The sequence below is a fragment of the Oncorhynchus mykiss genome, chromosome 5 (genome assembly GCF_057628025.1).
Source record: "Oncorhynchus mykiss isolate SJ-2025 chromosome 5, ASM5762802v1, whole genome shotgun sequence".
Classification (NCBI taxonomy): domain Eukaryota; kingdom Metazoa; phylum Chordata; class Actinopteri; order Salmoniformes; family Salmonidae; genus Oncorhynchus; species Oncorhynchus mykiss.
In genome coordinates this window covers 20,444,628-20,469,871 of record NC_143026.1, presented here as the reverse complement: position 1 = coordinate 20,469,871, position 25,244 = coordinate 20,444,628, and the positions used below count along the sequence as shown (strand labels likewise).

The window sequence follows — 25,244 nt, the reverse complement described above, 5'->3', positions numbered from 1 at the left end:
ACCTCTTTGCTCTCCGCATGTCTGTTAGAGGGAGCTCAACAATCCCCGTTCTCTCAATCGACCCCAACACCCAATCTACTCACGCGCACACACTCGCATACAGACTCATACGTACACTCAGTCCCTCTCTCCCCTTACCTTTCCTTGGCCGCTATTTCTTACATCTCTTAAAGAAAATGACAATTTTCGTGTTATTGCTTTGTGCACCGACTTTACTGAACTCTGGAGTACACAAACATTGTTGCTGGGTGAGTACATCTGACAATGTGCTCTCCCGTCCATTAGACATTGTGTCTGCGGGAACTCTCTTTTTCACTCGGTCCACTAGTCCAAGTACTGATGCATTTGTGGCATGATGTGAACAGTACGAACTTGTGTCACTACCAAAGTCTAATTGTTTTATATGACTATTTTGTATTGTCTGGAAACTCACTTGAAGAATTCGCTTGCAGTAGGTCTCTTAAAAAGAGAAGCCGTGCAAGGTTATTAAACAGAGGTGCTGTCACGTTCTGACCTTTATTTTCCTTTGTTTTGTCTTTATTTAGTATGGTCAGGGCGTGAGTTGGGGTGGGCAGTCTATGTTTGTTTTTCTATGTTTGCGTTTCTGTTTCGGCCTAGTATGGTTCTCAATCAGAGGCAGGTGTCGTTAGTTGTGTCTGATTGAGAATCACACTTAGGTAGCCTAGATTTCACTGTAGGTTTGTGGGTGTTTGTTTGCTGTGTCAGTGTTTGTGCCACACGGGACTTTTTCGGTTTGGTTAATTTAATGTTATCGCTTATTGTTTTGTATTTCATAGTGTTCAGGCTTTTCTTATTAAAATTTGTCATGAACACTTACCACGCCGCATCTTGGTCCGATCCTTACTCCTCTTCAGATGAAGAGGAGGAAATCTGCCGTTACAGTAACACCCACCAGCAGAGGACCAAGCGGCGTGGTAACAGGAAGCAGCAGCAGCGATGTCAGGACTCCTGGACATGGGAGGACGTTTTGGACGGCAAGGGTTGCTACACATGGGAGGAGATCCTGGCTGGAAGGGATCGCCTCCCATGGGAACAGGTGGAGGCAGCTAGGAGAGCAGAGGCAGCCGGAGAGAGGAGCCAGCGATACAAGGGAACACGGCTAGCAAGGAAGCCCGAGAGGCAGCCCCAAAAATGTCTTAGGGTCAGAGAATCCTAGAATCTAATCCTTAGATCAGAGAAAGCCTGCAAGTCCTGATCTTCTTGATCCTTGCTTTTTAAATCTGGCAGCTGATTTCATAGCTGATACTGTTCAATCTAACCCTGGAATGTAATGAAATTCCAAAGATCTGGAAATCAGCATTTGTCCAAACACTTTTAAAACTTGGAGATCCGACTCTTTTAAACAAGTATAGTCCAATCTCAAAGCTGTGACCCCTGGCGAAAATACTTGAAACCCTTGTTAGAGAACAGCTAAAAGAGTTTTATAATACTAACTCTATTTTATCAATGTACCAATTGGGCTTCAGGAAGAAGCATAGCACAATTACAGCAGCCTTGAAGGTTTTAAATGATATCACTGAAGCTCTTGACAAAAAACAGCACTGTGTCTCACTTTTTATTGATCTCTCTAAGGCTTTTGATACAGTTGATCATGCTATATTGAGGCAGAGATTGTCGAGCATAGGTATTTCGGAGCATGCAGTTGCATGGTTTGATAACTATCTGTCTGATAGAACTCAGTGCACTCAATTTGATGGGCCCATGTCTGTTAAATTGTCTGTCTGTAATAGTGTGCCCCAGGGCTCTGCACTTGGTCCCCTCTTATTCACTATTTATGTAAATAACTGAGACAAAAATTTGCAAATGCTCAAGTTCACTTTTATGCTGATGATACTGTTATTTATTGTTGTGCCTCATCTCCCACAAATGCTTTCCAGAACTTGCAAACTGCTTTTTATACTGTTCAACATACCTTGTGTCAATTTAAGCTTAAGAATAAGGCCTGTTTTTCTTTTGAAGCCAGAAGGAGACTAGTATAAGCAACATTTATGCCTTCACTAGACTATGGGGATATTTTATATATGAATGCTTCCGCTCAGTGTTTGAGATCAATTGACACCCTTTACCATGGAGCATTGAGATTTATTTTAAACTGCAAAACCCTTACGCACCCCTGCACTTTATATACAAGGGTTGGCTGGCCTTCTCTAGTAAATCGTAGGCTCAGTCACTGGTATATTTTTATTTACAAAGTCATTTTGGGTGTACTACCATTTTATTTGGGAATATTTATTGTTCAGAAATGTGGTGGGTACTCTCTTTGTTCGCAGGACTTTATCCAGCTAACTGCTCCAAACGTCCAAACTGAATTTGGTAAAAGGGATTTTATTCACTCTGCGCCCTTGGCTTGGAACGCCTTACAAAATACTTTTCAACTGGAAGAACTTGTCCCGATTGGTGTTTTTAAATCATTGATGAAGGATTTTGAGGCTGATTCCCTGACCTTTCAATGTTTTAATTAGCTGTTTTATGATTTTGATATACTCTTGCGAATTCTATGGTTTTACTAGATTACCTATAGTTTTTCATGTTGTCTGTCTTTAATTGTGTAATGACTTGGTGCTGCCTATCTTGGCCAGGATGCTCTTGAAAAAGAGATTTCAAATCTCAATGAGCCCTTCCTGGTTATATAAAGGTTAAATAAAACATTAAAAAAAAAAATACTAGCTTACTTGTATGAGGCGTCCCTGTTCTGTCTGCAGTGTGTTCAGGTCCTGCCCCAGACTCCCCTGGCCTCGTCTCAGAGACTCGTAGTCCATCTTCAGCTGACCAGCGTGGGCCGACAGTTTGGCCACCTCCTCAGCTAGGTTGACCAGCAGCGCCCGGTCTTGACCTTTCACGGACTTCAGGTCGGTGTCGTGGTCGGTCAGCGAGTGGAGCAGCGATGTCTGCACCCCTTCCAGGCGTAGGAAGTTCCCGTTGTAGTCCGGACAGTTGGGGTCGATGAAGATGTTGATGCGTGAGCCGTCGCCCCTCTCCACGGTTACCAGGGCGTTGGCCTCGTCCGGATTGGTTGAGATGTGGGGTGGGCCGTCAGACATGGGCGGGGCCTGGTAGTGGTTCATGAAGAGGATGGTGCCGGTTGCCGTGACAGCCAGAAGGACGGCGACGAAGAGGAGGATGGTGCACAGGAGGTAGCTGCAGCTCATCCTCTACAGGGAGGGAGGGAAGGTGGGATGGAGGGAGGGACAAAATAAAAGTGGAATGTTAAACCTACAGACAGACATTTTTTGTTCTTGTTGCTCTATAATTGAAGATTAGTGCTGTTTACAGGAATTCAATATTTGAGGCATCACATTTCACAACCCGTCCTTTATTAACTAATGTTTGTTATGAGCAATATCTTTTCCCATAGCTCATTAACCACCATACACTACTTCTGCATCAAAACTGAACCCACCAAAAAATAAACATCAAAAGTCTGAAAGTTGGAAAAAGCCCGATAGAAAACATGTTTTCTGCAACATATGTTGTTTTTGAAGAGAAGAGATACAGTATGTAGCGTATTGAGGAGAATCTGAGCCAGAGTCCCAGTTTAAAATACCTCTGGGGATGAACACAGCAGGGAAACAGGTTCAATTCTCACTCCCACTTCAGAGAGATATAGAGAAGGGAAGAGTGAGAATGGGAGAGAGAAGGGGAGAGAAAGAGAGAGAGGGAGGCAGAACGAGTAAGAAGCAAAGAGAGATAGAAAGTGTGAGAGAGGCAGAGCGAGAGAGAAAGTATGAAGAAAAAAGTGAGAGAGAAAGACATCAATAGAAGTGTAATTAAAAAGACACTAAAACAGATTTGACAATTGGGAGCAATCTTGCCACGGTGTATGTGACAATTAAACATATTTTTAGGGCGGCAGGTAGCCTAGCTGTTAGAGATGCGAGAAAGCAACCAGAGGGTTGTCAGTTTTAATCCCAGGTCCAACTAAAAAAATCTGTCAGCAAGTGAGCTGGCAACCAAAGGGTTGCTGGTCTCAAAATTTTAGATGCTATTGCCTGTTGTTGTATCCTTGAGCAAGGCACTTAACCCTCACAGCAACAGCTCCCTGCGCACCAAGTGTGGCAGCACCCGCTCCAAAAACCTGTTTATGTATGTGTGTCTTTCGGAGAGGTTGGGTTTGAAGCGGAAGTGAAATTTCAGTTAGTCCTTGCTTACAATTGACCGATAAAGTGATCTACATCTCTTCATCTTAATGACCATGTGTGTATGGGAGAGAGGAGAGGAGAGAGGTATGTCCTACACTACCACTGTATGATTAACAACTCCTATCTTCCCCATATCCACCTCCACATGATTACACTTATTTCCCACTGGATGATGCACTCATCGGAAGTGTATGTGTGTGCGTGTGTTTGTGTGTGTGTGAGAGTGAGCATGTGTGCACATGACCCTGAGTCATGGTTGTGTGTGTGTGTGTGTGTGTGTGTGTGTGTGTGTGTGTGTGTGTGTGTGTGTGTGTGTAAGTATGGTTCTGTGTGTGTGCGTGTATGTTTTAGCATGACTGATTTCATACTTAGTGTGTGTATGAGATAATGAATATGTAAATTGGCAGTTGAGGCACAGTGGACCATGCTAATGGCCAGCTAATGGTGTGCTACAGTATGTGATGTTTTATCACTGTGTGTCTCTCTGTGGTATACACCCTGTTTTCCAGAGAGCCACTTCTTCATCACTGTGTTTATTCATAGCCTCCCAGCACAGATGTGGACGTCATGGCTCTCTCTGTGTGTGTGTGTGTGTGTGTGTGTGTGTGTGTGTGTGTGTGTGTGTGTGTGTGTGTGTGTATGTGTCTCTGTGTGTTCACTCCCAGTGTATTTCTGCTGTGTTAGGAGGAGACACTTCTATTCAGTAATTCTCAGTTTCATGAACACACATTCAGTACATATACAGAGCTGACATATGCACCCAAACTCATTGGGGAGGAACAAAGCCCAGAGGCGCATAACACAAACAATAGTTTGACTCCTGACAACAACAGAGTCTGGGAATAGAGGAGGCTGCTGGTTAGGGAAGGAAAATGGTGGGGACAGATGCGCCTGGAGAGAGAGCCATTCACCAGCTGCTACAGGATGACAGGACTTCTCTGTTTACATACGAACACACACATACTGACGCCACATACTGTACACACACACACACGTGCCCAAGCTGTGTTGCGTTATGTGGTTGCATCACTTCTTTTTCCAAGCCCAGATGCAGTAAGTCAGGATGCAGCTCCGGGGCATCTTTTCACGCATCACAATTAGTTGTCTGTTTTCTCTCAGTCGACATGCAGGCAAAGAACAATCCAATTTCATTCTGCATGTCAAGCAGCGTTTGTGTCTGTGGTGTGTGTGAGTACCAGTGTGCATTTATGTGTGTGTTTGCACGTGCTTTATATGTCAATTACATAAGTATTCACACCCTTAAATCAATACTTAGTAGAAGCACCTTTGGCAGCGATTACAACTGTGAATCTTTCTGGGTAAGTCTCACAGAGTGAGTCCATGCAATGTATTTTTAAATGTATTTATTATTTAATTTAACCAGGCAAGTCAGTTAAGAACAAATACTTATTTACAATGACGGCCTACACCAGCAAACCTGTACAACGCTGGGCCAATTGTGCGCTGACCTATGGGACCCAATCACGGCCAGTTGTGATACAGCCTGGAATAGGACTAGGGTGTCTGTAGTGATGCCTCTAGCACTGAGATGCAGTGCCTTAGACCACTACACCACTCAGGAGCCCTTACTATGTGAGTTGTTAAGGAAATGTTTACCCCTTAACTTATTTAGGCTTGCCATAAAAAAGGAGTTGAATACTTATTGACAATACATTTTAGCTTGAACGTTTAATTAATAAGTAAAAATGTCAAAAAACACTATTCCACTTTGAAATTACGGAGTACTGTTTGTAGGCAGTGGGGGGGTCCTTAATGTTTTGTACACTCAGTGTATTATTTAGTTATTGGGGGATCTCTCAATAATCACAATAGCACATTGATATTAGCCATTGACACACATCAAAGCTAAGCAAGAAATGGTTAAAACCCTGGATGGGAGACCAGCACATACAGGCAGAGCGGAAAGGGGGAGATGGATAGACAAGGAGATGGTGATCTAAGCGGATCTACGTTCTTTAACGTGTGACACACAAGGGAAGGAACAAATATAACACCTTCACCCCGCCTTCTCCCCCTTACACCTCTTACATACAGTACTACATCCACTCAGAGAGACCCACCCCCAAACACACAATACAATTTATGTCTGTATAATTCCATTGAGCCAAGCTAAACCACTCAAACCCTGTCTAAACAGTGCTTTTGTTAATGAGTCTCTCCATCTCTCAGTAGGAAGCCACTCAGTAATTACTGACTGGATTCAGTCTCTCTCTCTCTCTCTCTCCCTCTCTCTCTAAATTCAAAGGGGCTCTTTCTCTCTCTGCCCCCCTCTCTCTCGCTCTCTCTCAATTCAGTTACATTCAATTCAAGGGCTTTATTGACATGGGAAACATATGTTAACATTGCCAAAGCAAGTGAAATAGATAATAAACAAAAGTGAAATAAACAATACAAATTAACAGTAAACATTACACTCACAGAAGTTCCAAAAGAATAAAGACATTTCAAATGTCATATTATGTCTATATACAGTGTTGTAGTGATGTGGGTGGTTTATCTCTCTGTAGGTGATGGCTTGTTATGGAAGGTTTGGGAATCGCTTCCTTTTAGGTGGTTGTAGAATTTAACGTCTCTTTTCTGGATTTGGATAATTATCGGGTATCGGCCTAATTCTGCTCTGCATGCATTATTTTGTGTTTTACGTTGTACACAGGGGATAATTTTGCAGAATTCTGCATGCAGAGTTTCAATTTGGTGTTTGTCCAATTTTGTGAATTCTTGGTTGGTGAGCGGACCCAAGACCTCACAACCATGAAGGGCAATGGGTTCTATAACTGATTCAAGTATTTTCAGCCAGATCCTCTCTCTTTATGTCCCCCCACCCCCCATGGGATGAGAGAGGACACACACTGGGAGGTAGGACCACCACTGGGATGTAGGACCACTGTCCTCCTATACCACAGCAGCAGACACATCCTAGGCTGATGGCTGGATGACGGTCTTCATCCGGTCATTAGATAAGTAGAAAACCATTAGAGATACACAATGATTGATGGCATCTTAATTGGGGAGCACGGGCTCGTGGTAGCGGCTGGAGCGGAATAGGTAGAATGGTATCGAATACATGGTTTTCACATGTTTGATGCCATTTCATTAACTCCATTCCAGCCATTATTATGAGCAGTTCTCCCCTCAGCGGCCTCCTGTGATGCACTCACGCACATGCAGACACACGCACCCACATTCTATCTTTTTACATACAGAGCCCACAGACCTCCACACACGCATATTCTGTACCATCCCACACGTACTCAGATCCTGTTACAATAATTTCCGTCTTTATGTGCAAAGCAGCACAAGCTTAATCCACGGTTAATTTAGGTATTTCTTTAGAGTCAAGGTTTACCACCTCTTCTGCTCTGCACTCAGATGTGACTTTTAATATCTGATAATCCCCTGAACGCGATCACCATGGTGATGGAGACACTGATGGGGCAAGGAGGGCATTGTGAAGGAGCGCTAATCCTCCATGTAGATGAGCTCCTCAGTATTCATCCTGCTCTCCTCAGATAGAAAAAGAGAGAGTGACAGGGACGGGGCGAGGGGGAGGTGGAGTGAGGGATGGATGAGGAATGAAACATGGAGAAAGAGAAAGCGAGGCAGGCAAAGACAGAGAGAGCATACATATGCCATTAGAACCCTTGAGCCGCGCCGAGTTGTTCTGTACAGCTAATGACAGGGACATGCTTTAGTCATCCTCTCCTCTCATATCCTTTCCTCTCTTCTCCTCTCCACTCTCCTCCCCTCTCCTCTTTACTCCTCTCCTATCCTCTCCTCTCATATCCTCTCTTCTTCTCTCCTATCCTTTCCTCTCCCTCATATCCGCTCTCCTCTCCTCTCCTCTTCATGAGGACACTTCAAATCTCCATCTGTGACAATGGTTGAAATAAGAACTTGGTGAACCAATGTAATTGTGCCTGAGACCTAAAGACTCACCTTAGCTTTAGTCACATGATGAGCTATATTAAACTAGACATCCAAACATAAATGCATTTCACCACAAATAGAAAATACCATATAATGAACCATTATTTTAAGAAGTAAGAGCTAACCTGTTAGAAATTATCATTATAATACATTATTTCATAGTGTGAATTGTATGGTAAAAGATTGCAGGTTGGGCGATAGTATATGTTTTGGTGTATGTGAGATATCAAGGTGTGTTCTAAGTGTGTGTATGTGTGTGTGTCTGTGTGAGTCTGTGTCTTACCTTGGTGGGTGATGGGGTCTCTCTGACTGTGTCTGAGTCTGACCAGCGGTGTTTAAGCTGGGAGGTGCTGGGTACACACTCACAGAACGTCTGCATGGAACAAACAAGCAAACCAGTGTTGTTGTGTTTGCCGTTGTTTCATTTTACATGCTTAGATATTATACACTGAACAAAATATAAACGCAACATACAACAATTTCAAAGATTTTACGGAGATACAGTTCATATAAGGAAATCATTAACTTAAAATAAATACATTAGGCCCTGATCTATGAGTTTCACATGACTGGGAATACAGATATGCATCTGTTCCTCACAGATTCACTACCTGACCAATAGTATGTGGACACCTGATCGTCGAACATTTCATTCCAAAATTATGGGCATTAATATGGAGTTGGTGCCCCCTTGGCAGCTATAACAGCCTCCACTCTTCTGGGAAGGCTTTCCACTAAATGTTGGAACACTGCAGCAGAGACTTGCTTCCATTCAGCCACAAGAGGTCAGGCACTTATGTTGGGGCTGTTACACCTGGCTCGCAGTCGGTGTTCCAATTCATCCCAAAGGTGTTCGATGGGGTCGAGGTCAGGGCTCTGTGCAGACCAGTCAAGTTCTTCCACAAAAATCTCGACAAACCATTTCAGTATGGACCTTTATTTGTGCACAGGGGAATTGTCATGCTGAAACAGGAAAGGGTCTTCCCCAAACTGTTGCCACAAAATTGGAAGCAGAGAATGGTCTAGAATGTCATTGTATGCTGTAGGGTTAAGATATCCCTTCACTAGATATAAGGGGCTCGAACCATGAAAAACAGCCCCAGACCATTATTCCTCCTACACTAAACTTTACAGTTGGCACTATGCATTGGGGCAGGTAGCGTTCTCCTGGCATCCGCCAAACCCAGATTCGCGGCATGCCAGATGGTGAAGCATAATTTATCACTCCAGAGAATGCGTATCCACTGCTCCAGAGTCCAATGGTGGCAAGCTTTACATCACTCCAGCCGATGCTTGGCATTGTGCATGGTGATCGTAGGCTTGTGTGAGGCTGCGCGGCCATGGAAACCCATTTCATGAAGCTACCGACGAACAGTTATTGTGCTGATATTGCTTCCAGAGGAAGTTTGGAACTCGGTAGTGAATGTTGCAACCGAGGACAGATGATTTTTATGCGCTACGCGTTTCAGCTGAGCCGTAGTTGCTCCTAGACATTTCCACTTACCGGGGCAGCTCTAGCAGGGCAGAAATTTTATGAACTGACTTGTTGGTTATCTTGACAAAGGAGAAATGCTCACTAACAGGGATGAAAACAAATTTGTGCACAAAATATGAGAGAAATAACTTTTTAGTATGTTGGGAACATTTCTGGGATCTTTTATTTCAGCTCATGAAACATGTTACCAACACTTTACATGTTGCATTTGTATTTTTGTTCAGTGTAGTATAATAGTAAGCTTTTGGTTGTAAGATACTGCAGAAGGGTCAGTTATTGGACCAGAAATCATAACTCCACTCCATCAATGACCAAACCAAGACCCAAGACTGCAAATCAAATCAAAATTTTACTTCATCAATGATCCAAACCAAAAGCACTGTTGTTGTTATATATTATAGTAATACACACGTAAAAACTAGCAATCACAAACAAGTACCAGGAAGAGGAGCACGGGAATTACTCTGTCAAAGATTCCATGTCACTGCTGAATGTATTTATAATTGTGCTGCTAAATATCTCTACTAATATTAAGGTTACTGGCCATATCCGAAATCTGGCTTACCTACTACTTACTTAAACGGCATGCTGTGTACTAATCGTACTACATACTATTTAGTACGGACTGTTTAGTAAAAAGTTGAAGAAATGTAGTAAGCCCAAATGTCATGCAACATATTCAACTCATCCATACTCTGAAGACGTCATCTAATGCGCAATTGTCCTGAATCCCACAATTCGTTCATTTTGGTAGAGCACGTCCCCTTATCTGATTATCAGCTGTTGTCGAACACACTTAGGTCTCGAAAGAGGATTCTCTTCCTCAGTAGTGTGCAGTGAATTCTACTAGATGAAAACCCGAAATGAGTATGACATCCTGACATTTAAAGCATACTCGATTTCAGAAATGTCACATACTATAATGTTATATTTTTGCATACCCAAAATGTCTACTATTTAGAACACAAGTGTGGGTATCAGGACACTGTGTGTGTGTGTGCGTGCGCATGTGTGTCCGTGCGTGTTTGTTTGTGTGTGTGCATACATGCCTGCATGTGTGTTCGTGTGTGTGCACATGCGTGTGTGTGGGGGCTGCAGAAAGTGAAATGAGGGTAATTATGATAGGGTTATGTCCTAGCTGAGGGAGAGTACATGCCGTCCCTGACCTTCTACACACACCATTGAGCTGACCAATTAGAACAATTGAAAACACTGTCAAGACAAAGCACAGGCCAACAAACTCACAGTGGTGCAGACAGAGGATGGTACAACAGGAGTACATGAGTTGGGGTGTTTGCTTAGTGTGTAACTTGTTGGTGTAGGGGTGTAGTCAGTGTAGTCAGTATAGTCCGTGTTTCTATGTGTGAATGAATGTGTAGCCTGGGGAATCGGAACAAGACTAGACTATGTGCAGTGGTCGTCTGTGTGTTGGCTGCTACTGTAGGTATGATAGTACAGTATGCAGTTCACACAATGTTGATGGCCCAATCACCTCTCTACTCTGAGTACACCTACCAGGGGTGAGGGAGAGAAAGTAATGGGGAGGGAAAGAGACGGAGTGAGAGAGAGGCCCTGCTGAATCCTGATGAGTTTAGCATGAAAATCTAGAAACCTGTTCCGCACACAGACTAGCAAACACACATGGATGTTACACACTGATGCTGGACAACTCTGTTACACACTGAGGCTGGACAACTCTGTTACACACTGAGGCTGGACAACTCTGTTACACAGTGAGGCTGGACAACTCTGTTACACACTGAGGCTGGACAACTCTGTTACACACTGAGGCTGGACAACTCTGTTACACACTGAGGCTGGACAACTCTGTTACACACTGAGGCTGGACAACTCTGTTACACACTGAGGCTGGACAACTCTGTTACACACTGAGGCTGGACAACTCTGTTACACACTGAGGCTACACATCTCTGTTACACACTGAGGCTGGACACTGAGGCTGGACACCAAAAAAGCCGATACTGATTAGTCGGCCGATTTTTATTTTATTTCTTTGTAATAATGACAATTACAACAATACTGAATGAACACTTATTTTAACTTAATATAATACATCAATAAAATCAATGTAGCCTCAAGTAAATAATGAAACATGTTCAATTTGGTTTAAATAATGCAAAAACAAAGTGTTGGAGAAGAAAGTAAAATTGCAATATGTGCCATGTAAGAAAGCTAATGTTTAAGTTCTTTGCTCAGAACATGAGAACATATGAAAGCTGGTGGTTCCTTTTAACATGAGTATTCAATATTCCCAGGTAAGAAGTTTTAGGTTGTAGTTATTATAGGAATTATAGGACTTTTTCCGTCTATACCATTTGTATTTCATTAACCTTTGACTATTGGATGTTCTTATAGGCACTTTAGTATTGCCAGTGTAACAGTATAGCTTCCATCCCTCTCCTCACCCCTATCTGGGCTCGAACCAGCAACACAACGACAACAGCCACCATCAAAGCAGCGTTACCCATGCAGAGCAAGGGGAACAACTACTAGAAGGCTCAGAGCAAGTGACGTTTGAAACGCTATTAGCGCGCGCTAACTAGCTAGCCATTTCACTTCGGTTACACCAGCCTCATCTCGGGAGTTGATAGGCTTGAAGTCATAAACAGTGCAATGCTTGATGCACAACGAAGAGCTGCTGGCAAAATGCACAAAAGTGATGTTTGAATGAATGTTTACGCGTCTGCTTCTGCCTACCACCGCTCAGTCAGATACTTAGATACTTGTATGCTTGTATGCTCAGTCAGATTATATGCAACACAGGACACGCTAGATAATATCTAGTAATATCATCAACCATGTGTAGTTAACTAGTGATTATGATTGTTTTTTATAAGATAAGTTTAATGCTAGCTAGCAACTTACCTTGGCTTACTGCATTCGCGTAACAGGCAGTCTCCTTGTGGAGTGCAACGAGAGAGGCAGGTCGTTATTGCGTTGGACGAGTTAACTGTAAGGTTGCAATATTGGATCCTCCGAGATGACAAGGTGAAAATCTGTGGTTCTGCCCCTGAATGAGGCAGTTAACCCACCGTTCCTAGGCCGTCATTGAAAATAAGAATGTGTTCTTAACTGACTTGCCTAGTTAAATAAAGGTATAAATAATAATAATAATAATAATCATATTTAAAAAAAATACAAATCGGCAAATCGATTTCCGATTGTTATGAAAACTTGAAATCGGCCCTAATTAATCGTCCATTCTGATTAATCGGTCGACCTCTATTACACAGTGAGGCTGGCAACTCTGTTACACAGTGAGTCTGGACAACTCTGTTACACACTGAGGCTGCATAATGTGTTTTCATATAGACACCATGAATATAAATTAAACCCAATACACATTCTGCTTATGTTTATAATCAAATCCCCCTTGCACACACAAACCTCAACACAGCATAGACAAAAAGGTAGGTAGCATCGCCATGTTGCACACCCAGGCCTGGCTGATCCAGAACACGTCCTCTCCTCATCATTACAATGGACAGCACGTCTCACGGCTTTACCTGCTCATCCCTATAGCCTGCTAATGCTAACACAGGCATCCCGCTGCATAATACACACAAAAACCCACGCATACACGCACGGGCCAATGTGATGTGATGTGGGTGTGTTTGCTCTGTGTTTACAGAGTCCTAATCTACTCCACCACAGGAAAGGGTTTACAGCTAATAGAATATCTGGGGCTTTTATTGGTTGGACCTGGCAGAGAGGATTCAATCTGATGAGCTGAGATTTAGGCTGACAGAGAGCAGTGGCAGAGTGTATAGTCTTTGTGTGTGTGTGTGTGTGTGTGTATGTGTGTGTGTGTGTGTGTGTGTGTGTGTGTGTGTGTGTGTGTGTGTGTGTGTGTGTGTGGGTAGAGATGTACACTATGTGCAACTTGTGTTTGGGTGAAAAAATGTGTTGTGGGACTGTTGGCTTGTCTGAGATTACTTTTTTTTGTGTGTTTGTGTGCATGTGTTTGACTATGTGTGCATGTGTTTGACTATGTGTGTGTGCATCTGTGTATGCCTCCTTGTATGCGTGTGTGTGTGTGTGCGTGTGTGTGTGTGTGTGTGTGTGTGTGTGTGTGTGTGTGTGTGTGTGTGTGTGTGTGTGTGTGTGTGTGCGTGCGTGCGTATAGGGCAGTGACTGAGGTGTGTTTAAGCTTCCTGCTCGCTAAGCCGATCTGAAGGAAGAGGCTTTGCACACATTCATTCCTGGGCTTACTAATCATTTACCAGGATGGGCACAATAGAAGGGAGAGAAAGAAGGAGGGATGGAGAGAGATAGAAGGAGAGCGGTGCCGGAGACAAAGGCAGAAGTCAAAGACCAGAAAAACTTGTTTTCCTCAGACATTAGGGAAAACTTTTGTTGCAACAGAAAGAATCCATTCATTATATTCATGAGTGACTTTTGTGACTTTTGTGACACTGGAAAGGCATTCAAGGTAATACTGTACTGACCTTGGCAAAATTAAAAAGTACATCCACGGTCGAACATACCTGATAGAGTTATCTCCAACCTAAGCTGGTGGTTGCATCTAAATTGAGGTTAAGGATTTAGACCTTGCACTGTTGGTTGTGACATTTCATTCTGAGGCATATTCTATTTCAGACATGTTTTTTATGACATTCTACATTATGTTTGTTATGTATTTGGGGCTTATTTTCTAAAATGTTACAATTTCTCACATGGAATATTCTCAGAACAAGAATCGACTGACGAGTTTCAGAAGAAAGTACTTTGTTTCTGGCCATTTTGAGCCTGTAATCGAACCCAAAAAATGCTGTGATAGTGCCTGGCTCGAACCCAGAATCAGACCACTGCGCCACCTGGGAGGCCCCGCAAAAGGGTTTTCTAATGATCAATTAGCCTTTTAAAATAACACACCGTGCCATTGGAACACAGGAGTGATGGTTGCTGATAATGGGCCTATGTACGCCTATGTAGACATTCCATTAAAAAATCTGCCTTTTTCCAGCTACAATAGTCATTTACTACATTAACAATGTCTACACTGTATTTCTGATCAATTGAATGTTATTTTAATTGACAAAAAATGTGTTTTTCTTTCAAAAACAAGGACATTTCTAAGTGACCCCAAACTTTTGAACGGTAGTATATATACATGAATACACAACTAGATGGTAAACATGGGAATACTTGTTCATTTTAAACACAAAAAAACAACAACACATAAACACATACAGGCTACAGTGGGAGCAGATAGAGATGAGTTGAATCCACAGAGACACACTTCAGTGAGTGTCCTTGGAGCTCATAGAGCAGCCACAGCATAGGGAGAGCGTCTGTCACTGACAGTCACTGTGATACACACATGCACACACAAACACACACATGCACGTAAGGAAGGCACACACACACACACACATACACACACACACACACACACACACACACACACACACACACACACACACACACACACACACACACATACACACACACACATGGTTTTACTATCCAAGTGGGACTGAACAATGCATTCCCATTCAATATCGTGTTTTCCTAACCAATAACCCTAACCATAAGCCTAAGTCTTAACCATAACCCTAACATTGACCCCAAACCCCAACACTAAACCTAAATTCTAACTCCTAACCCTAATCCAAACCCCAGCCCTATTGCTTGCCTAACCGTAATTGTAACCCTAAAAATAACCCCTAAACCTAAAATAGTATTTTTTCCTTGTTTACTATTCTTATGAGGATAGTAAATTTAGATCAAACACACACGCACGCACGCACGCACGCACACACACACACACACACACACACACACACACACACACACACACACACACACACACACACACACACACACACATACACACACACACACACACACACATACACACACACACACACACAAGCGCACACTTACTTGGATGTAAAATTTGTGAGGATAATAGCGGATAATATTGTCACTCCTATTTGCCACATCTTATACAGTATAAAGCCTACTGGAAAGTGTGTGCCCTGAGGCTTGGAGAGAAGCAAAAGTCATTCCGCTAAGAATAGTAAAGCCCCCTTTACTGGCTCAAATAGCCAACCATTAAGCCTGTTACCAACACTTAGTAAACATTTTTTTTTATTGTGTTTGACCAGAGCTGCAGTTCGTTTCAGAATGGGTGGCAATGAATAAGTTAGTCCTAAATATAAAAACAAAAACTTAAAGTCTTGTATTTGGGACAAATTATTCACTAAACCTTAAACCTCATCTAAATCTTGAAATGAATGACGTGGAAATTGAGCAAGTTGGAGTAACCCTGGATTGTACACTTTCATGGTCAAAACTTATCAATACAACAGTAGCTAAGATTGGGAGAAGTCTGTCCATAATAAAGTGCTGCTTTGCCTTTTTAACAGCACTATCAACAGGGCAGGTCCTACAGGCACAAGTTTTGTTGCACCTGGACTACTGTTTAGTCGTGTGGTCAGGTGCCACAACAAGGGACTTAGAAAAATTGGCTCAGAACTGGGCGTCACGGCTGGCCCTTGGATGTACACAGAGAGCTAACATTAATAATATGCATGTCGATCTCCCCTGGCTCAAATTGGAGTAGAGATTGCCTTCGCCACTACTTGTATTTGTGAGAGGTATTGACATACTGGCACACAGCTCGAACACCCATGCATACCCAAAAAGACATGCCACCAGAGGTCTCTTCACAGTCCCCAAGTCCAGAACAGACAATGGAAGGTGAACAGTACTACATAGAGCCATGACTACATGGAACTCTCATCAAGTAACTCATGCAAGCAGTATTAGATAAAAAAAAAGAGATAAAAATACACATTATGGAACAGCGGTGACTGTGAAGCACAGACACATGCACACACACACACACACACACACACACACACAATAACATACACACTATACACACACGTACGCATGGATTTTGTGTTGTAGATATGTTGTAGTAGAGTAGGGGCCTGAGGACACACACTTAATGTATTGTGAAATATGTTGTGAATGTATTTGAATGTTTTTTTAAAAATGGTGTAACTGCCTTCATTTTGCTGGACCACAGGAAGAGTAGCTGAATGGGGATCCATAATAAATACAAATACATAAAAAAATCCCTCTTAAAACGAAGATACACACACACACACACACACACACACACACCAACAGCTCTCCACCTTTCCAACAATCTCTTTGACATTTGAAAGGATGAAAGGACAAACAGAGGGTGCAGGGCAGAGCTGAAAAGGGGAGGATTACAGAGTAAAAGCTGTTCTATTCCACAGGGATGTCAGAGCTTAGGACCATAACCCCCACACTCAAAATACTACACATGCACCCACACACCTCTGATTCCCTGCTCCAAATTGCGTGATTGCAGACCTGTTGGGCTTTAGAATAATGCTTTAGCCAGCTCCTCTCTCGGGTTTGTTTTTTATACTTCTGAGAAACAGGGGAGAGAATTTACATCTGGCGACCACAAAGCTATGCCCCCAAAATGTCCACACAAATTCCAAAAATACATTTGTAATGAATACATTAACAAAAATTGACTTTCCTCAATCAACACACACACACACACACACACACACACACACACACACACACACACACACGGGTGAAATCTAAATGCACAAGCAGCACTTTTCTGACAGTAAAAACATTGTCATCAAATCATGAGGGCCCTTCAAATGAGGCTGCCCACCTCGCTGCTGCTGCGTTGGGTGCACACACACTTAATAAAGCACACACACACACACACATGCGCACACACACACACACACACACACACACACACACACACATACATAGCCTAGGCCTATTCACAATACATAAGGATGCATATTCAATAGCAGTGTGTGCATGCATTGAGTTATTGAGCTTGTTTTGGCTGATTTCATGGGGCTACTGATTTTTTTTTCAGAATCTGGCAATCTCTCTACAGCTCCAAAATACATGCATATAGGTTTCACTTTCAGAGGTACATATTTTACAGTTAGGAGACATATCTGTTTTCATTCTATGGAGTCTCAAAGGAGTATAATAAAATTTGTACAAAAATGTGTAATTAGATTATTTCATTTTTACATTAGTAGAGGTGCAGTATACCCTGTTGCAAACCTCCGCCCATAACTCATCACTGATAGTCAGACCAAGGTCCTTTTCCCACATTATTTTCAAAGGAGTAAAGGAGGAGCCTCCTTTCTCAGAAAGGAGTCTATAGATATAAGATATTTAGCCTTTAATGGATTGTGCTGTGACAAGAAGGGTTTCAACTTCATTCAACTGAGTTCTAAACCTCCTCTTGGAGGTAAATGAGGAAATTACATGTCTAATTTGAAGATATATATTTTTTTAAATGGGATCTTGGCACATCAAATTCACTGCAGAGCTCTTGAAAGGATTTCAGTGTAGTGGTTTTCTGATGAAATAAGTCTGAAAAGGTCCTGATTCCTGGAGTATGCCAAAGATTAAAGTTGGCATCCCTCAGGGCTTTTGGCAAGTCTGGGTTGCCTACTATAGGCGAGTGAGAACATATTTTGGAGGAAATGCCCAGGAATTTCTTACAGTCCCTCCATGCTAGTAGGGTGCTGTAAATCACAAAGGTTTTGGCTATGTTGCCCACTTCACTAAAGTTATTAACAAATATAATTGAGCTTAAGAGCAATGAACCACAGGATTGGACTTCTATCTGAATCCACGTTGACTCTTGTCTGTTTGTGATCCATGTTAGCATGCTGCGGATTTGGGCAGACCAGTAGTACAATTGAAGGGAGGGAAGGGCAAGACCACCCTTAGATTCAGGTTTCGATAGAGTGGAAAACTTGATCCTAGGTTTTTATTGCCCCATATAAATTTGGTGATGCTTTGGTTAGTTGTTTTGAAAAAGGAAACTGGGAGATAGCATGGGAGCATCTGAAATAAGTAGTTCAGTCTAGCGAGGACGTTCATACGGATGACATTAATTCTTCCTACTAAGCTAATTGGGAGGGAGATCCAGGTTTGGAGATCGTTCTTGATTCGATCCAGGAGTGGAAGATAATTTTCCTTGAAAAGGCAATTCAGATCTGGTGTTATGAAGATCCCGAGGTATTGAAACCCCTGTGTTTTCCATTGGAAAGGACATAGTGTCTTCATAGAGCTGGTGAGTGTAATATTGAGAGGGCAGGCAGTGGATTTGTTAAAATTGATCTTATAACCTGAAAACTTGCCATACACAGCAATTGTGTCTAAAATGAGAGCGAGGGATTTCTCAGGGTTGGATATGTAGAGCAAGACATCATCCGCGTAAAGCAAAATCTTATGCTGCAGGCCGCCTGCAGAAACACCCATAATACTTGGATTGCTCCTTATCAGTTCTGCCAGAGGGGGACAGCGAGCACCCTTGTCTTGTGCCCCGTTCCAGAGGGAATCTGTCAAAGCTGTGTGCATTGAGTCTGGGAGAACTCAGTTTTTGCAAAAATCCTCCAGCATTGGCATGAAGATAGGGCTGAGCTGGGGCCAAAAAGCTTTGTAGAACTCTCTGGGGAATCCATCTGGGCCTGGGGACTTATTAGATGGCATGGAGGTAATTGCCTCCAGGATCTCCTCAGGAGTGAAGGGGGAGTTGAGATCTTCGTGGTCTCTGATAGTTTAGGTAGCGAGATTCCCTCTAGGAAACAGTGGAGTTCTGCCACTGTGTGTTTTCTCTCAGAGGTATATAGTTTGCAGCAAAAATCCTGAAAGGTTAAATTGATCTTTTTTGGGTCATATGTGACCTCGTCCTCTGCTGTTCAGATAGCCATGATTGTTCCTTTTTTAATTGGTAAGCAAGCAATCTACTGGGCCTATTGCTATACTCATGGTATTTCTGTTTAGTAAAGAAAAGTTTTTTCTTTATCTCCCGATTGTAGTCCAAATTCAGTTTGGCTTTGGCTGCTTTAAGATGACTCCAGGAGGCGCTGTCTGGGGATAGTTTATGTATTTTTTCACAGCATTCCAGCTCCCTCTCAAGATCTAGCCTGTGTGCTTCCATTGCTTTTTTCTTAGAGGTAGCATATGCAATTAGATGACCTCTTAGTGTGGCTTTAGCAGCGTCCCACATTGTGGCCAGAGAAACAGGTGAATCATTATTGTCTTGTGTGTAGTTGTCTATCCATGTATTTACCAATGAATGGAACGCTTTGTTTGATAGCATGGAGGTGTTGAATTTCCAGCTCTTTGACCTCGGGATGTTTTTGCAGAGGTCAAAGCGGAGGTGGACAAAGGCGTGATCTGAAAGTGCTGTGGGTCCGATTGTACATGTGGCTGAATTTATGAAACTCTTTGGGATAAAAATGTAATCCGTACAGGAGTAGGTGTTATGGACATTAGAGTAGTATGTATAGTCCATAGATGAGCTATTATTCTCTCTCCAGATATCTATCAGTCCCATCTCTTTAGTAAGAGAGTTCAACATCTTTGCAGATCTAGGATTTGTGGTGGGGGCTTGAGATGATTTGTCTAGGGTTGGGTTAAGGATACAATTAAAATCTCCGGCCACCACGCCAAAGGAAACACAATGCTCATTGGGTTATCATTTTTGACATGAAGGCAGGAGTATCTGTGTTAGGGGCGTATATGTTTAAGATAGTAATTGGTTGACCATATAGTGACCCAGTTATCAAAATAAATCTCCCCTCCGGATCAGATATGTTTTTGTCAATTATGAATGGGACATTTTTATGGATAAGTATGGCTTTGCCTCTACTGTTTGATTTGAAAGATGAGAAATACACCTGTCCCACCCAAGCTCTGTGGAGTTTGGCATGTTCAGCATCACAGAGGTGTGTCTCTTGTAATAGCACGATGTCTGCTTTTTCCTTTTTTTAGAGCACATAGTATCTTTTTCCGTTTTATTGCATGCCCTAGACCATGGCAGTCCCATGTCAGTAGATTTAAGGTGCTTGTCATCGTCATCGAACAGTAATGGAACTTTAGTGCAAGTCATCTCTGGGTAAAGGTGGATAATAGTTACAGCTGCGTTCACATAAAAGGAAAATAAATGGTGTACATGAAATAATAATCTCTAAACACCCCAGCCGAGTTCCCAAACAACTCGACACATCCCGTTGGATCTATTACCCCCCCGCTCAGTCTCAATTCTGTGTTCCGAATAAAACAAAAACCGGGAACAGTTAGCAACGCACAACGTCTCCCTCTCCCCACCAAAGAAATGCCTCATCCTCTCCACCCCGCATTGAGTAAATGACACAGTTGCCCCCGTCCAGACCACACTAAAAGAGGGGAGAAAAATAAAATCAATAGCCCAGCCTACACATACCTCCCCCAAGGGACATAGGGAACCCTAAGTAATAATAGCAACAAAAAAACAGGGAAATAAAAGTAGGCTGAAACATTAGTAGGCCTAGGTTAGGCTATAGAGCCTATCCCTCAGCTTAAGGAAAATAAATATAAATTGGACGGCTATAATGACATTTAGGGGGTGGGTCTTTGGATATCGGCTATATGTTGTCTTACCTCCTTTAGTAATAGCATTAATCGCATTTAGTCATTGGTCCGTTTCTCATTGACCAGGATTCGTTTCAAAAAACGTTTTGCCTCTTCGGGAGTTTTGAAGTGTCGCAAGGCTCCTTGGTGAAGAGTCCTGAGCTCGTTTGGGTATTTGAATCCCCTGAAGATGCCTCGGTCAATTGGGTATTTCTTCACTTCGTCAAACTCTCTGCGCTTTTGGCGTATTCCAGCTGACAGGTCCTGGTCTAAAGTGAGTTTGGCGTTTTGCACTGTGATGGTGTTGTTTTTCGCTGTAGGACTCGTTCCTTGTCGGTGAATCTCAGGAAACATATGGTGATTGGGCGTGGTGGTTGTCTGGCGGCTGGTGGGGGCCTCAGTGCTCGGTGACCTCTGTCGAGTTCTATGGGCCTGTCGGTGGACAGGTGGAGCCACTCGGGAAGTTTGTCTTGCAGGTAGCGGATCAGTGGCATGTTTCCCTCTTCTTTTTCGCCCAGATTGAATAGAACACAATTATTCCTTCGCCCCCTGTTTTCCAGATGCTCTGTTTTCTCTTCCAGATGCTCTATTTTCTTTTTAGCATATGCTATTGTTTCCATGGCATCTGTCAATAAGTTTTCCATGGATAGGATTCGACCCCTCTGCCTCGTCCAGGCGCCCCGCGTTTATGGTTATCTTGTTGTTGATGTCAGGCAAAGCATTTTCCAGGATTGTCACCTTGCCCCCTATCGCACTGAGCTGAGAGTTAATGGCATCTAGTTTAGTGTTTAGTTCTGTACGCTGGGATCTCAACTCAGAAAGGATGTTTTCGACAGAGTGCGAGGTTGGCATTCGTTGTGCCTCGGGGGCGAGCGGGTCCTCTTGCTCCTGGCTAATGACGCTAGCTTTTTCTGAAGCTAGCTTCTTCTTGGAGGCTTTTTCCGTCGCTAATGCTCGAGTCCGGGTAAAAATGTCACCTGTAGTGTCGCCTTCTGTAGCCGCCATGACTTTTTCTTACTAAAGCTAAATGAGTTTGAACTTGGAGTGGAAGTAAGATTAGGAATTGGAAACTACTTGTGCGGAGCTCACGTGATCCCTCCAAAGTCTGTTTTTTTAACATCCATTGCGAATGATAGTTCATCAGTATTGAAAAATCTATCCAATACTCCCGGCCTAGAGTGTTGGAAAGAGCAAAATATCATGATCTGATGATCCCATGGAAACGTCATAAAAAACAGCTTTCTGTTCTGAGTTCACTGGCACAGGAAACTTTGAGGGCCCGGAATAGCCTATTTGATACAATGTTGCAAGTTCGTTAGTGAAAATTTGATACAATGTTGAACTTCATTAGCAGTACCTCAAGTCAAGACAGATAGAAAGGGAGGCAGACAGGCAGAGAAGAGAGCTCAATGTGATTGAAAGAACCGGAATTCTTTGCTGTTTTTATTTGACGACTTTAGGCCTATGTATTTTACTTAGTTGATGATGGAAGTTATAGGCCTCATACTGCATTGGTCTATAGGCAATGTATCTCTGAGTTCTATGCCCTCATTTCTTTAGCCGCCAGTGAACCACAGTGTATCAATGTATCCATATGGCAGAGGCTTGTGCGTTCGCCATAGATGAGCTTTAACTTTAAGATTTGTATCATCAGATTTTTTTGATTAACTACATGACAAAGATTTTGAGAAACAAAAACGTTATTTTTGAAGTAAAACTGTTTGATGAAAATGTGCATATATCAAATCAAATCAAATCAAATTTTATTTGTCACATACACATGGTTAGCAGATGTTAATGCGAGTGTACTTGTGCTTCTAGTTCCGACAATGCAGTAATAACCAACAAGTAATCTAACTAACAATTCCAAAACTACTGTCTTATACACAGTGTAAGGGGATAAAGAATATGTACATAAGGATATATGAATGAGTGATGGTACAGAGCAGCATAGGCAGGATACAGTAGATGGTATCGAGTACAGTCTATACATGAGGTGAGTATGTAAACAAAGTGGCATAGTTAAAGTGGCTAGTGATACATGTATTACATAATGATGCAGTCGATGATATAGAGTACAGTATATACAGTGCCTTGCGAAAGTATTCGGCCCTCTTGAACTTTGCGACCTTTTGCCACATTTCAGGCTTCAAACATAAAGATATAAAACTGTATTTTTTGTGAAGAATCAACAACAAGTGGGACACAATCATGAAGTGGAACAACATTTATTGGATATTTCAAACTTTTTTAACAAATCAAAAACTGAAAAATTGGGCGTGCAAAATTATTCAGCCCCTTTACTTTCAGTGCAGCAAACTCTCTCCAGAAGTTAAGTGAGGATCTCTGAATGATCCAATGTTGACCTAAATGACTAATGATGAGAAATACAATCCACCTGTGTGTAATCAAGTCTCCGTATAAATGTACCTGCACTGTGATAGTCTCAGAGGTCCGTCAAAAGCGCAGAGAGCATCATGAAGAACAAGGAACACACCAGGCAGGTCCGAGATACTGTTGTGAAGAAGTTTAAAGCCGGATTTGGATACAAAAATATTTCCCAAGCAATAAACATCCCAAGGAGCACTGTGCAAGCGATAATATTGAAATGGAAGGAGTATCAGACCACTGCAAATCTACCAAGACCTGGCCGTCCCTCTAAACTTTCAACTCAAACAAGGAGAAGACTGATCAGAGATGCAGCCAAGAGGCCCATGATCACTCTGGGTGAACTGCAGAGATCTACAGCTGAGGTGGGAGACTCTGTCCATAGGACAACAATCAGTCGTATATTGCACAAATCTGGCCTTTATGGAAGAGTGGCAAGAAGAAAGCCATTTCTTAAAGATATCCATAAAAAGTGTCGTTTAAAGTTTGCCACAAGCCACCTGGGAGACACACCAAACATGTGGAAGAAGGTGCTCTGGTCAGATGAAACCAAAATTGAACTTTTTGGCAACAATGCAAAACGTTATGTTTGGCGTAAAAGCAACACAGCTGAACACACCATCCCCACTGTCAAACATGGTGGTGGCAGCATCATGGTTTGGGCCTGCTTTTCTTCAGCAGGGACAGGGAAGATGGTTAAAATTGATGGGAAGATGGATGGAGCCAAATACAGGATCATTCTGGAAGAAAACCTGATGGAGTCTGCAAAAGACCTGAGACTGGGACGGAGATTTGTCTTCCAACAAGACAATGATCCAAAACATAAAGCAAAATCTACAATGGAATGGTTCAAAAATAAACATATCCAGGTGTTAGAATGGCCCAGTCAAAGTCCAGACCTGAATCCAATCGAGAATCTGTGGAAAGAACTGAAAACTGCTGTTCACAAATGCTCTCCATCCAACCTCACTGAGCTCGAGCTGTTTTGCAAGGAGGAATGGGAAAACATTTCAGTCTCTCGATGTGCAAAACTGATAGAGACATACCCCAAGCGACTTACAGCTGTAATCGCAGCAAAAGGTGGCGCTACAAAGTATTAACTTAAGGGGGCTGAATAATTTTGCACGCCCAGTTTTTCAGTTGTTGATTTGTTAAAAAAGTTTGAAATATCCAATAAATGTCGTTCCACTTCATGATTGTGTCCCACTTGTTGTTGATTCTTCACAAAAAAAATACAGTTTTATATCTTTCTGTTTGAAGCCTGAAATGTGGCAAAAGGTCCAAAGTTCAAGGGGGCCGAATACTTTTGCAAGGCACTGTACGTATGCATATGAGATTAATAATGTAGGGTAAGTAACATTATATAAGGTAGCATTGTTTAAAGTGGCTAGTGATATATTTACATCATTTCCCATCAATTCCCATTATTAAAGTGGCTGGAGTTGAGTCAGTGTCAGTGTCAGTGTGTTGGCAGCAGTCACTCAATGTTAGTGGTGGCTGTTTAACAGTCTGATGGCCTTGTGATAGAAGCTGTTTTTCAGTCTCTCAGTCCCAGCTTTGATGCACCTGTACTGACCTCGCCTTCTGGATGATAGCGGGGTGAACAGGCAGTGGCTCGGGTGGTTGATGTCCTTGATGATCTTTATGGCCTTCCTGTAACATCGGGTGGTGTAGGTGTCCTGGAGGGCAGGTAGTTTGCCCCCGGTGATGCGTTGTGCAGACCTCACTACCCTCTGGAGAGCCTTACGATTGTGGGCGGAGCAGTTGCCGTACCAGGCGGTGATACA

General features: G+C 42.6%; 1 protein-coding gene across 6 annotated transcripts in view; it reads right to left on the bottom strand.

Annotated features, from left to right (window-relative positions):
- Window positions 1–25,244, bottom strand: part of LOC110523391 (fibrinogen C domain-containing protein 1) — a 329,714-nt gene that overhangs the window by 272,665 nt on the left and 31,805 nt on the right. For 3 of the 6 annotated variants that reach the window (XM_036977015.2, XM_036977012.2, XM_090234142.1), the window contains exons 2-3: window positions 8,392–8,481; window positions 2,694–3,173 (exon numbers count right to left, since the gene is read on the bottom strand). In XM_036977015.2, coding sequence (XP_036832910.1) covers window positions 2,694–3,173; window positions 8,392–8,481 — 570 coding nt within the window. The remainder of the gene's footprint in view (window positions 1–2,693; window positions 3,174–8,391; window positions 8,482–25,244) is intronic. The other 3 variants (XM_090234140.1, XM_090234143.1, XM_036977014.2) reach the window with 1 other exon arrangement.